This window comes from Bombus vancouverensis, chromosome 14 (assembly GCF_051014615.1).
Source record: "Bombus vancouverensis nearcticus chromosome 14, iyBomVanc1_principal, whole genome shotgun sequence".
Classification (NCBI taxonomy): Eukaryota; Metazoa; Arthropoda; class Insecta; order Hymenoptera; family Apidae; genus Bombus; species Bombus vancouverensis.
The window spans coordinates 4,499,739-4,513,296 of record NC_134924.1 but is presented as its reverse complement, the minus strand read 5'-3'; the positions used below and the strand labels follow the sequence as shown (position 1 = coordinate 4,513,296).

Below are 13,558 nucleotides of genomic sequence, written 5' to 3'. Positions count from 1 at the left end.
AATTACATGCGTATATATTGTAATACAGGAAAAATACAATTTCATAAAAATATATTACATATCGTTGACATCTGTTGTTTTTAATAATTTATTTTCATAAATTTCACGTAAGTATACACAACATTGGCGATTGTGATTTTTTTTTTTTTTTTGATGTAATTCATTTTATGAGATACCCATCACTTGTTAATTAATCGGTAATTTATATGTATATGATTCAATGTACATGTCAGAAATAATGATACATAATTTTTAGTTATAATTTCACGAATTTTATAAAAATTCGACGTAATCACACATTGTACTATAGGTTTTCCCAATTGTATTTAACTTTTGTTCATTATTATAGCAAAAGAAATGGAAACAAGGTAAAAGAAATGTTCTTTTGTCTATTGACTTGTACAATCTATATTGTACAAATTCTCTGATTGCTCAGATAAACCTAAAAATCTCAATATTAGTAAATATTAAATTAAAACAAGTAATTCAACAACTATTATATTGTTACAGAACACAGATTGTTGTTAAATGCTCATACAACAATCTGAAAAATAAGCGAAGGTAACTTTGAACATCATTGAAGAACAGCACTTTAAAAAATCAACTAATTCAAAAAGCTATATTTTCTTTATTACTTAAAAATGTTCCTTTAGTTGTGGAATATAGTTGGTAATTTTTTGGCAGTTTTCTTTCATTTATTTGTTACACTGTGCCACGTAATAGTACTTTTAATCTGACCAGTCTTATAAGCCTTGACAGCAAGAAAAATATAAAATCTGAATCTTAAACATATAATGTAAGGCACAAAACAAAAGTATGTATAAGAACGAAAAGTTGTCAGGAAATACTAGTGCAATACTCATGAAATGAGTGTAATAATTATGAAATCACAAAATGATATGTCTATATCTAACCCTCGCTAAATTTTCATAAAGAGATTGATAAAAACAAAAATGGAATAGTGCGCAATAATTTATAAACATAAAAAGTGAAATGACAGCACCTGTCTCCAGGAACAAATTTTATGTGCATTCGGTTTTATAATCATACCATTTTTCTTTTCCACCTCACATTTTCCATCACATATTATGCATTTTATACGGGGTAAATCGCTATTGCGAGTCACATTTCAAAGTAATTCCAAGATAATATGATTCACCCTGTACAATTTTTTATTTATCAAATGTAATATCAAGAAGATTACTGAAGTGTCTTGTAATGCAACATTGGTATACAGGGCTATATAATAAGGAAGCTTGGTCGTCATTGGACTGTTTTCCAATCTTCAATGCCCATTCTTCAATGTTATTTCGAAATATTACTTAGAATAAAGAACCCATTAAGAAAGAAAAAAAATGGTTTCATTCCCAAGTATCAAAGGAAGGATTTAGCGATGGACCATTTCAATTTCATTATCATCGCTCAAAAAAAAACTTATATTTTTAAATCTTAATATCTTCAATGAGAGACATGGAAACCTATTCCATCCACTTTCAAAATTTAGTTTGTTCCCGCTACCTCTTCAGAATGAAAATTTTATGTACAGCCAAACGTAACTTCCGTACGTGCGATATAGTATGTGAGAGACCGAGATCATTTTCCGTTATTAAAAGAAATATTTAGACTTTTCTTTTTAAACCGCATACATATCCATAATTTGAAATGTTCATCATAAAGCAAGCTCTTCAAGTTCCTTCATTAAATCAGCTTCTTTCTTGATCTTGTCTAATTGATTGATTTCTAATTGCTTTCCAGCTACTAGCAGTTCCTTCAATTTTGAAATCTGCTCTAGTTTCTGTAAAAAATGAGGAATAATAAACAGTTAAATAAATTTTATTTTATTACTGAAGTATTAGTAACAGAGATTCTTACGCTTTTAATTTTTTTAATTTTCTTACTCCTCTCCAGATTATCACATTCAGGAACATTTGTATTTAAATTCTGACTTTCTGTACTTGTAGTAACTTGTCCATTTGTACTTGGATTGTTTGATTGAGAAGATGCTAAGGATTCCGATTTCTTTGTACCTTTCTTTGCTTTTTTCTTTGCTTTTGTTAGAGCTACAACAAATATTGGATACATGTAAAATAAAATACCTATTTTGTATCTATAATTCTATGCTTTTAAATTTATCTAACGCTTTGAACCTTTTTTCTTATCTTTGAACATTTCATCATCGCGTAATTTAAAACTAATAGTTTCCCCTCTGGCAGAAGGTGGTCGATACACTTGTTTTGATGCTGCAAATGAAATGAAACTCTAATATTAAAAGATAATGTCGACTAATGTAGTAGTTCTATTGTTCTAAGGAACATTATGAAGAACTCTTACCTTGTGGTTGACTAGGAGCAATACCTTCAACAGCTTTATAACTAATCGGTTTTTCTGGAAACGTTCCTGGTGGAAAGGTTTGCCATAATACTTCCCAAAGTTCTTCTTGTTCATTCCATGGTCGTTCGTATAATAAAGTCCCGGTATAATGCCAAATCTTAAATCTAAATATGAAATATTTATCGGATATAAATTAAAATATAATTATCGAAATCATACAAAAATATAAAAGATTTACCCATTCCCCATTCGAAGTCTAGGTGCGGTAGTTGCAGTCATGAAATGTTCTCCATCCGGCGACCATTGAAGAAGCGTTGTATCAGGAGCTTCAGTTTTAGCAATTAGTTTTCTGTTAGCTACGTCCCATAACTCGATACCACCACGGAGATTGCCAAATCCCGTCAAAATTAGAAGTGCAAAGTGGTTAAGAAAATACAGTTCTTAATAAATAAAAAAAGAACTAAATAAACAAGTCATTTAAAGTTATTTTAGTAGCATTTTAAAGTAATTAAAGGATATTGTTCCCTTGAGGATTGTAATAAATGCTATTCCGATGCAAAGCACCAAATTCAAATATTGGTTCACACTTAAGATTAAATAGTGTAGCTTTAGCTGGCATAAAATCATATATAACACAGAATTCATTATTTTTAGGAGACCACTGAACAGCATGTATAGGGCCCTTATTACCTAATTAAGAAAAATAAAAAATTACGTTTTGGAGACAAGAAAAAGTATTATTTCATAAATAAAAACAATAATAATTAATAGATCATAACGTACTAAGCATAACCATAGAAGTTTCTCCTTTTGTACTAAGATAGTGTAAAGTTTGTTTTCCATAATATGAAGCGCCTGTTTTGTCAACCTCTGTGCTCGTCATTAATAAAACGCTTGTTCCATTATTATTCCAATAAATGTTTACTCTGTCCGCCTGAAAATAGAAATTATAGAATATTGTGTACTTAAATACATATGTATGAATTTTATAATAATATAATACCTGGAAGAAACTTTTGTTTGCTAAAGCTTGTGTGGATTCGAACTTCGGATATTGAAATAGCCTACCAAATGAAGGCTGATCCGATTTTCCTGTAACGTAATAATACTGGTTATAAAAAATAAATTATTAGCTAGATTGTAATAGTAGCATAGTACTTTACAAGTAATGATGTAATTAATAATTTGGTATTTAATGTGGAGAGTATTTATTCGTCTTATAAAGATATGATATTAAATTTACTGCAATTCCAAATTTCATTTATAGACACCTAAGAATCGCAAGTATATTGAAACAAAAAATAATTACCTGTTAAATAAACTTTATGAATCCCTAAAACTTTATGACAGTACTTACATATAAAAATGAGCATGCAATAATCAGGAATATTTCCCATTAATGTTGATCCTGATTATATATTCATACTTGTATATTTTGCAAAATACCATTATGTTTTAATATTCTGTAGTACTTCTTTAAAATATTAAAGTATTCTATACAGATATAATTATCTTATAATCTTCATTCCATTTGTGTATTACATGCTTGCCACACATATTTGCTTCATAATGAGAGAAACTGAAATAAAAAAGTATTTCATAAAATATGCCAATTTTTTATATGATTTATGCTTGAACTATATTACTAATAAACATTATATGTTTTAATCAACCAAACGGAATTGCTAATTATCAGTTTTAAATCATTTTGTTTGTTATATTGAAATTTGTATGACTTCTCTTAGTTTTTATGAAGCACTGATGTTTAACAACTAATAAACTGGTATGGTTACATGATAACAACTAAGAAACTAGTATACTCTCCACATATAAGTACCTTGATATAATATACATGCATTTGTTTAATTTAAAATTAAATAAATACACAACAAAATTTAATTACCCGGCATATAACAGAGAATATAGTATGGAGTATTACTTGGTGATATACTAAATCTAGCAACTTTGGCTACATTTATTCTGTACATAATTTTGTTAAAATTGACATCTTCATATAGAATGACATCTGCACCAACTAATAACCCACAGATCTTTTCATCACTTGTCCATTGAGGTTCCCTAGGTAGATATAAGGAAAATAAGTTCTACCTATTGTTTATGTTTATCTTAAAAAAGTAGATAGTTTTTTGGTAATAATAAATATAAGATTTTTATAAAATTTAAACATTATGAATGCCATTAAAATATGAAATATTTATTAAAACTGTATTTTTCTGATCACATAGATCACACAACGTTAAAAGATAAAAAGAAATAAATAGTTTGCAATAATTGATGAATTTAATATAAATTTTAATTAAAAATAAAATAAGTATGTAATACATTACCAGTCTGATTGTTTTTTCTGTATAAAACTCTTCACCAGTTCTCCAGTTTCTGATCTCCATATGTGAAGATTTGGTGTTCCTTGAGGATTTGATGTTGTCGCTGCAATATACAAATTAATAATATAAGTATCATTTCCATATTCAAAATATTGAAATATAATGCAAATAAAATATATGTTAAAAAATTTTATATTCATCTAATTTATTACAAAGTAATAAAATCAGTGAGATAAAGTTAAATATATAAATAAGATATATAACATATAAAAATAATTAAAAATAAATAATATAAAATTAATATAATACCAATGAATGGTTCCCATGTCATAAAATATGTGCTTCGAGTGGAAAACTGAATCGCAGAAATTTTGGGCCTTTTGATTTCTGTAATAATTTTCCATGTAGAACAATGTAAAATCTTGGTAGTCACTCCATTGACCCATGCAAAATAACTTCCCTCTGGGCTAAAAATCATTGCTTTGCATGTTTTACTGTCATCTTTAGGAAATGACTTCACTGGTTCATACGATGGTGGGCCTTGTCCTAAGCTGATTCCAATGGAACCTCTCACTATAGAAAATCACATTAAAATATTCTAAGTTCCTTTTCCATTATTAAACTATTTATTACATTTAATGCATGAATAATTTTAATAGTAGTAAACGTATAACATGAAAAATATTATGTATATCTTAAAATAAAAAAGTTATTAACATATATTCCTAATCCAGGATAAATTTAAATATCCACGAATTATTTATGAAATTAAATGAAATTGTCGGAAATAACTATACATGTAAATACATTTAATAATAAATGCATTCTGATAACGAGGTACCACATGACGCATTTTTTTAATCATAAATGTGTTCCAGTAATACAATGCCACATGACGCATTTTTGTGCAATCAGATATAGTGTAATACGAAACTTGTGAAGCATATCATGGATAGATGTATATTCTATGCATGCTAATATCATTTAGAAAAAAATACCAGTAAAAATTTGATGTTAAAGTAAGAAAATTATCAATAAAAACAATATGAAAATTCTTACCAGCAACACAAGGAACAGTTAACGCCATTTTACCTCCGTTACCATGTGGTACCGTAATATCGAGTATCGACCACTCTTGCCAGACTGAGGAATTTGTCCCTTGAAAAGGATTTCTTGCACATGCGTCGCCAACATCGTATGCAAGAAACACGTGCGCTCAGTACCGTAGAAACTAGGATACATTCATCAAATTTTCTTTATCATCTATTTAAATTTGAGTAAAAGCAATAATATATTTATACAATATAGCAGCTATAAGTGCTATAATGTATATAAATAAGTTAATATATTCATTATCAGATATATTAAAAATAGATAAAATATCATTTATGTGTATACCGTGATATCAAAATACGTGTATCAATCTTTTATTTGAATATCAAAAATAATTTTCTATCAATTAACTACGCTTGCGCAAATGTTGAACTAGTAAATCTATTATCGACTAGATTTCTCGATTGTGAGTGATTATCCAGCAAATCGATCTTACTTTTTCAAAAATATTTTATCATTATTACTTTATTTTAAGTTATAAATGTATTGTAATATTGTAAAATTTATAGATTAATATTTAAATGTGGTCTACCGACAATTATGTGTTTATCAAATATTATTTATGTTTCCACTATACAATATGAGCCTTATAGAATTAGATGTATGTTTAACTGTAATTTATATTATTCTAAAAAAAGATAAAAAATACACAATCATATTATAAATCATTAACCTTTGAACCTGTTAAAAATTAAAATAAAAATATTTTAATCGTCGTACTTATAATATTAATACAAAATAATTCTTTATTACATAATAAGAATAGATAAGAAAGAAAATATTCGTTAATACAGTGCACCATTAATGCAAACATATTTTAATTATGTTGTCGCACAATAAATTTAAAATTGAAAAGTGTTTACTGACCACCCTATATTCGGCAGAAATCATATGTCAGCATCGTCTTGCGTGGGGTATGGCAAGTTCATGTTTTAGGTAAGGTATTATAGATTTTATATTATTTCTTAATTATGTTGTAATACCTTTTTTTATTATAGACATATATACTCAAACTATGAATGACATAATTAATATAATACAGATAATAGTCATATTTTTTATTTTTGTTTCGACTTAAGTGAGGTTATGTTTTTATGAATACAATCTAATTTAGTGACATGAAAAGAATAAGTAGTATTTATAGGATGTATTTCTTTTAATTACAATCTTATAAAATTTCTTAATCTTATGTTTCAAAAACAAATTTGTTATTATATACGTACATATATTTATTAGTAATGTGGATGAATATGGCTTTGAAAGACCTCAAGATTTTGACTATGAAACTTATGAAGATTTTATCTCAGAATACCTCAAAGTACTTGCAAAAAGAGCAAAAAAGTGGTCTGAAATAATTGGAGAAGGAAAATCATTACAACGTAATATTACAATAAAGAGATATGTTCGTAAAGGTATACCAGGAGAACATAGAGGATTAGTAAGTATAAAATTTACATTTTAATTCATTTTATAAACATACAAAGAAAAAATTTCATTTTAAAAGGTATGGCTTTCTGTCAGTGGAGGAGAAGAATTAAAAAATGCAGACCCTGATCTTTATCAGAAGCTACTACAACCTCCACATAATAAACAAGTTGCAGATGTTATTAAAACTGATTTACCAAGAACTTTTCCTGATAATATATTTTTTAATAATACAGAAAATCAACAGTATCAATTATATAACATTCTATTAGCATTTGCTCATCAGAATAAAACAGTAGGATATTGTCAAGTATGTTAAATTTATTTTAATTTTTATTATTATAATTTTATTATACATTCATATTTTTAATATAATTTATATAAAAGATTTCTTCATATTTTTTGTTAGGGCTTGAATTATATAGCAGGATTACTATTGCTTGTTACAAAAAGCGAAGAAACAGCCTTTTGGTTGTTAAAAGTCCTAATAGAAAAAATTTTACCTGATTATTATACTCCAACAATGGATGGCCTCCTTACAGATATCGATGTCCTTGCAGAATTAGTCAAGTAAATTTTTTTAACTTTTAATACAAATATACAAATTATACATGTAATGGCATCATCATTATTATTTTAGAATAAAAATGCCAGATATTTACCAACATGTAACGAATATAGGCTTACCTTGGCCAGTCATTACAACGAAGTGGTTTGTGTGCTTATTTGCAGAAGTATTACCAATTGAGGTAAAGTTGATTATATATGTTTTTTAAAGATAAAATTTACACAATTTATGTTTTGCTGTCTTTTAACATTATTGTATGTGGTGTGTACACAGTTGATTCATGCATTAATTTAACATTTTGAATTAATACCTGTTTGGATTGCCATATACTATAGAAGTATTGAATAAAATATTTACAACTTGGCAGACTACGCTGCGTATATGGGATTGCCTTTTTTATGAAGGCAGTAAAATTATATTTCGGGTTGCATTAACTCTCATAAAAAGGAACAAATGCAACTTGCTTGCTTGTCAAGATTTTACAACATTAGCAGAATGCTTTAAAGAAATAACAAAAGACAGTATTGTTTTAAAATGTCATGACTTTATGCAGGTAAATAAAGCATTTTTTAATTTTTTATTAAGAAAATAAACGTATTTTAACAAACCTAATCAAATAATTGCTATGAAATATTTTATTTTCTTTTACTAGAGTATATTTAAAGTACCTGGATCACTGCCTGGTAGCACAATTATTAAACTAAGAACAAAAATATCACGACAACGTTTGGAACAACAAAAGGAGAATAAATTAGGACGATAGTACTAGTAACAAGACTTTACCTACTGAAAGATTCTAGTCAATATATTATTTTATTGTAATTCCGAAAAAACGAATGTACGGTATAAGATTATTAATAATGTTGCATCTACAGTATTCCTGTAAATATAAAAGCAAAGGATAGCATACCAGTAATCTTATTATATTGATTTAGATTAATTTATAAGATTCTTTATACATTTTTTATTTATAAATACAAAGAAAACGGAATACTAATTTTATAAAATTGTAATATATTAATTGTATGAAGATCACGTGTTAAATACTTTTATCAATATAATTTTTAGTTCAATCAGCATCAAAATTAGAAATGAACCATTATTATGTATAAATAATTTTATTATAAGTTAAATAAAATACTTATTCAAATTACAATCACGGGGCTAGATGCAAACTAATTTCATACAGACTATCTATACGTATACATTTATCTATATATAAATCATTTTTCTAGTAAATCTTTTGCTTCATTAATTTTTGCAGCAATATATGGAGATCCACCTCTATCTGGATGATTTACAGACATAATTTTCTTAAATTGTTGTTTTACTTTCAATTTACTTGCAGTTGGTGATACATCCAATATTAAACTAGCTTCTCGTCGAGTCATTTTAGACTCAAAACCTCCTTTGTAATATTTACTATTTGCTAATGTCTACAATGACACGTTTCATTAAATCTATTGAAACTTTTGTATAAACTTAACAATTAGGAGTTTACCTGTGAATTTAATTTTGGTACATTTTTATAAGCTTCTGCCATCTTTTGAGATAATTGCGGCATTCTTTTAAGTATATAACGCCCAGTAAAACCCACTACAGCAAGGCCAATGCCTGCTGCAATAAGTGTAGAAGTCTAAAAATATCAATTACTAATAAGAATACATTCTATAAATTCCGTTTTTTATCAAACATAAAACAATTAGTCATTAAAAAATGTCATGTTAATTTACATATACTTTAAGTAATTATACGTATCCTCATAATCTCAAATACATTGAAAAAAACGTTAGATATTGAAAATAAAGGTGATTAAAATATTTTTCTTCTTTTTTCTTCTCTTCATAAATAACAATATTCGTAAAGCCATAACTATTTATTTCACTTCTGATGAAATTATGATGAAACACATGCACATATATATACACACATTCTTGACATTGTATATACAGTTATAAATCACAAAACAATATTAATTCAGTAAAAAAATAAAGAAATATTAGGAATATATTATTACAAATATTAATATATCAACAATAAAATTACTTCACAATATATCATTAGCTTTTACTCTTACCATTTTATTAAAATTGTCAAAACAATACAGCAAAAACAACAAAATAAAATAATCTTCGATCATCAAAAAAGTGGAGAAAAAGACGACCCACTATAATGATTAGTAAAATCGAGCAGTAGCGACATTTGATCACATTGTGGATTCAGCTTTATATTTATTGTCCGTTCATATGTCTCTAACCATATTACATATAATTATTTAGACAGGAAAATGTAAATAAATATAACAGAAATAATTATATTACGTACATGGTGTACAGTATACTATATCAAAATTGTATTATTGTCGTTAAAAAGTTGAAACTGTTCTCCATACAAGGATGGCAATATTACCAGCGTTGTACATATATAATAACGACTTTGCTTGATACGTAACTGCACAAGCATACGATTCTCCAATAACCACATGAAATGGGCCACCGAATCTTTTGTCTAAATTATCTTTAATATTTCGAGCTGCTAGTTCATGATTATCGGTATATTTCTCCGTAGCTGTAACGCATATTTCCATTGCTTCTTGCTTCATTTCTTCCTTCATATCACTGTACTAAAAAGGTTTCAAATAAACCCTAATATTCATTACAATATTAAATCTTGTAAAATATAATTTAAACCCTTACTTTACACAAAGGATACGTGTGAAATATTAAAGGTTCTTCTATCTTTTTCACCTCACCTGTAGACATTTTTGATTATTAGAATAATTCTGTTTCAATTAGAAAAAATTATGATTGAAGATTCCAGCAATATATTAAATTAAAGTACTTAATAAGCATATTACAAAAATTAACATTTTGAGGTTCAAGACAAAAGTTTTAACATAAATATAAAATCAATGTATTTCATTTGTTATTTTATATACGTGATAAGATATATAAGAAACCGAATTTAATTTAAATTCATAAAGTAGAATTTAATTTTATAGATTTTTATTCATCACAATATAAAATATTAATCTTTTTCATAAAAAATAAATTCACATATTTTTTGAAAATATTCATAATTAAGATCGATTGATATTAATGTGATGTCAAATTTTGCTTTCGTATTTAAAAATACTAATCTATAAGGTACCCAGTCAGAATAACCAATGACTTACAAGAATTTGGAACATAAAATCCAGTCAATTCTTAATCTTCGAAGGGGTTATAACCATCTTAAATAACCGCTTTATTTTTGGCGCGAAGTTGTTTTATAGTTATGTTTAAGGAAAAATATTAAAAAGTAGTGATCTATATCTATAAATTACACACGATTATTGAAAGAAGGTATATTGTTGTGATAATGTTACATATAATGTTGATAATTTGGTAATTTTTTAAATCAAAGAATCAGGAAAATATTTACAAATAAATACGAACTTAAGAAATTATTTAATAAGCATTAATTTAACTTTATACCTGAAAATAACATTTTTATATTTATTCTATTTTACACTGATAAACAAATTTTACCTGCTAATTTATTAAATTCCGAAATATATTTTGTATAACCTATAAATGTTATTTAGCGGTAACTCGTTAAGGTCAAATTTGTATATACATATATTTTGTGTGTGTGTGTGTGTATATATATATATATAAAACAAATTCAGTTAAACATGGATAACCATGAAAATATTTGTGTGAAATAATTTTATCTATAATAATAAAATAATTTTACTCATTGCTTGTAATTTTATTTGTAAAAGATTTATCACTAATACAATTCTAATTTTTTACTTTTTACAGATTAATTCGTATTATCTATTTTATTATTAATATAATATGGAAGATCCAGTTACTGCACGTTTAAAGAATTTGGTGGTCAGCAGTAATGAAGCTTTGGAATTGAAATTAGTACGTTCTGTTGAAGATTTAGAAAATGATCAAAATACATTTAAACCAGAAATGTCCCATCAAGTATTTGGAGATAGGTTTGTTATTGAAATATGTATTATTAGAAATCTATATAAATATTATAGATTATATTAAATATATTTATTATGTTCGTTTTTTAATTATTAATTTTGTTTATCAGTGAATCTATATTTGGTTACCGGGATCTCAGAGTAAAGTTATATTACTCAGCAGGTTGTTTAGAAACATATTTAAGTATGAGTTATTCAGAAAAAATAAGTAAAGTACTTTATGAAGGTGTCAAAGCTGACGAAGTATTGCCTAACATTGCCGAGAAATTAGCTCCACAAATACATACCAACATAGATGCATTTATTGAATCTTTAAAGAAAGATGATATATTTAAACCTCATGGTGAACTGCTACATTCATTTTCTATCAGTGGTAATGTCTTGCAATACTATATATTCTTTTTTTATATCATAAATAATCTAAATACTTAATCAAAATTTATAAATAATATAGATGAAAATTGTACAAGAAAATTTGAAGTTTATAAAGCAGACATGACTTATAACGGTTTTAAAGAATATCATCAACGTCTCCGTACATTTGTATTATGGTACATAGATGCTGCCAATTTTATAGACATTGATGATGAGCGGTGGCATTATTTTAATATGTAAGTTTAATCATGATTTTAATTTATGCTGCTTATTGATTACATGGCAAATTATTTTTTTAAATAGATCACTTTTTGTGGAACAGGTTTGAGAAATATCTAACAGCAGATGGTACTGCTCGTTATGCAACTACTGGTTTTGCTACTGTATATCAATACTATGCATACCCACATCATATTAGACCTCGTATAGCTCAAGTTTTAATATTACCACCATTTCAAAATATAGGTCTTGGTACACGTTTGTTACACGCTATTTACTGCGAATATACTGGAAGAAATCAAGTCAAAGACATAACAGGTAAATGAAAACATAGAAACACATAATCATTAAAAATCCAAATTTGTATTTGAAAAGAACAAAACAAAAGTGAGGCCTGATTAAATACTTTTATTTCAGTAAATCTAGTTCATTTTGGTAAGGCATTGTCATCATTGTTGTAGTTGAGAACCCTTCCGCGACGTTTCAACGGTTAAGAGATTATGTGGATGCAATGAATTGCAGTAAATTATCTAGTTTTTCACCAGAATGTCTACTTCAAGGTTTTAGTAAAACGATGGGTGAAGAGGCTAAAGAAAAATTCAAGATTACTAACGTATGTTTTATATTTTTTTCACTATAAGAGATATTTTTAGATTAAAATATTAATTTTCATTTTTAGAAACAAGCTCGCAGAGTATACGAAATTTTAAGATTACGGGCAACAGATTTAGCAAACGAGCAAGAATATCGTAGATATAGATTAGATGTAAAAAGGAGATTGAATATTCCATACAGACGCGAACAAAATGATTTGTTAAAATTGGAATGTCTGTTGAAAAACATTGATAATCGTACGAACATCACTCTACCTACATTGGAGCAACGTATACAAACTCTTGACCAAGAATACAAAAGTTTAGAAGAAGAATATAAGAAAGTAATTAAACGTTTAGAAAATGCGGGAGAACTTTGAAATTTTATATTTTTTCTATTTTTTATTTTTATTAAGCTGCCCGTATATGAAACGATTGATACTGCTTGAATATGAATTATCAAAGAAAATCTTTTTTTATTGACTCAATAAAATTTCTTTTTATTAAGTAATATATTATGTAATCATATTTAAATATGTCTAAATTTTTAATGAAACTTGAAAAAATTTAATGAACTTAAAAATTTAAATGTTAATTCGAGCAT

General features: G+C 26.6%; 5 protein-coding genes across 9 annotated transcripts; 2 read left to right on the top strand and 3 right to left on the bottom strand.

Moving 5' to 3' along the window:
• Nucleotides 1-72: 72 nt before the first annotated feature.
• On the bottom strand, nt 73-5,878 carry eIF2A (eukaryotic translation initiation factor 2A). Its single transcript, XM_033343727.2, has 12 exons — nt 5,736-5,878; nt 4,986-5,249; nt 4,680-4,779; nt 4,235-4,410; nt 3,335-3,423; nt 3,115-3,265; nt 2,851-3,021; nt 2,570-2,744; nt 2,332-2,495; nt 2,148-2,240; nt 1,873-2,060; nt 73-1,795 (listed from the first exon to the last, which is right to left on the bottom strand). The coding sequence occupies exons 1-12, from the start codon at nt 5,761-5,763 to the stop codon at nt 1,670-1,672; spliced, it is 1,725 nt and encodes a 574-aa protein (XP_033199618.1). The 5' UTR covers nt 5,764-5,878; the 3' UTR covers nt 73-1,669.
• A 666-nt stretch (nt 5,879-6,544) lies between these two features.
• On the top strand, nt 6,545-8,920 carry LOC117161943 (growth hormone-regulated TBC protein 1). 3 transcript variants are annotated; one of them, XM_033343730.2, is made up of 7 exons: nt 6,546-6,725; nt 7,026-7,227; nt 7,294-7,524; nt 7,624-7,784; nt 7,855-7,963; nt 8,150-8,335; nt 8,435-8,920. In XM_033343730.2, exons 1-7 carry the CDS (start codon nt 6,613-6,615, stop codon nt 8,543-8,545), a joined length of 1,113 nt encoding a protein of 370 aa, XP_033199621.1. In that variant the 5' UTR covers nt 6,546-6,612; the 3' UTR covers nt 8,546-8,920. The 3 variants fall into 3 exon arrangements, with proteins under 3 accessions (XP_076480540.1, XP_076480541.1, XP_033199621.1); XM_076624425.1 differs by lacking the exon at nt 8,150-8,335 and having other exon boundaries at nt 6,545-6,725; XM_076624426.1 differs by lacking the exon at nt 8,435-8,920 and having other exon boundaries at nt 6,545-6,725; nt 8,056-8,292.
• On the bottom strand, nt 8,882-10,013 carry LOC117161949 (mitochondrial import inner membrane translocase subunit TIM14). The gene is made up of 3 exons (XM_033343742.2): nt 9,860-10,013; nt 9,284-9,418; nt 8,882-9,218 (listed from the first exon to the last, which is right to left on the bottom strand). Exons 1-3 carry the CDS (start codon nt 9,920-9,922, stop codon nt 9,006-9,008), a joined length of 411 nt encoding a protein of 136 aa, XP_033199633.1. The 5' UTR covers nt 9,923-10,013; the 3' UTR covers nt 8,882-9,005.
• A 134-nt stretch (nt 10,014-10,147) lies between these two features.
• LOC117161951 (dynein axonemal light chain 4-like) lies at nt 10,148-10,544 on the bottom strand. Its single transcript, XM_033343744.2, has 2 exons — nt 10,479-10,544; nt 10,148-10,405 (listed from the first exon to the last, which is right to left on the bottom strand). The coding sequence occupies exons 1-2, from the start codon at nt 10,542-10,544 to the stop codon at nt 10,148-10,150; spliced, it is 324 nt and encodes a 107-aa protein (XP_033199635.1).
• Nucleotides 10,545-10,969: 425 nt separating this feature from the next.
• Hat1 (histone acetyltransferase 1) lies at nt 10,970-13,537 on the top strand. 3 transcript variants are annotated; one of them, XM_033343729.2, is made up of 7 exons: nt 10,970-11,126; nt 11,589-11,773; nt 11,878-12,140; nt 12,222-12,378; nt 12,465-12,679; nt 12,823-12,974; nt 13,041-13,537. In XM_033343729.2, the coding sequence occupies exons 2-7, from the start codon at nt 11,625-11,627 to the stop codon at nt 13,332-13,334; spliced, it is 1,230 nt and encodes a 409-aa protein (XP_033199620.1). In that variant the 5' UTR covers nt 10,970-11,126; nt 11,589-11,624; the 3' UTR covers nt 13,335-13,537. The 3 variants fall into 3 exon arrangements, with proteins under 3 accessions (XP_033199620.1, XP_076480537.1, XP_076480538.1); XM_076624423.1 differs by lacking the exon at nt 10,970-11,126 and adding an exon at nt 11,461-11,529; XM_076624422.1 differs by lacking the exon at nt 10,970-11,126 and having other exon boundaries at nt 11,447-11,773.
• The last annotated feature ends 21 nt before the right edge of the window (nt 13,538-13,558 follow it).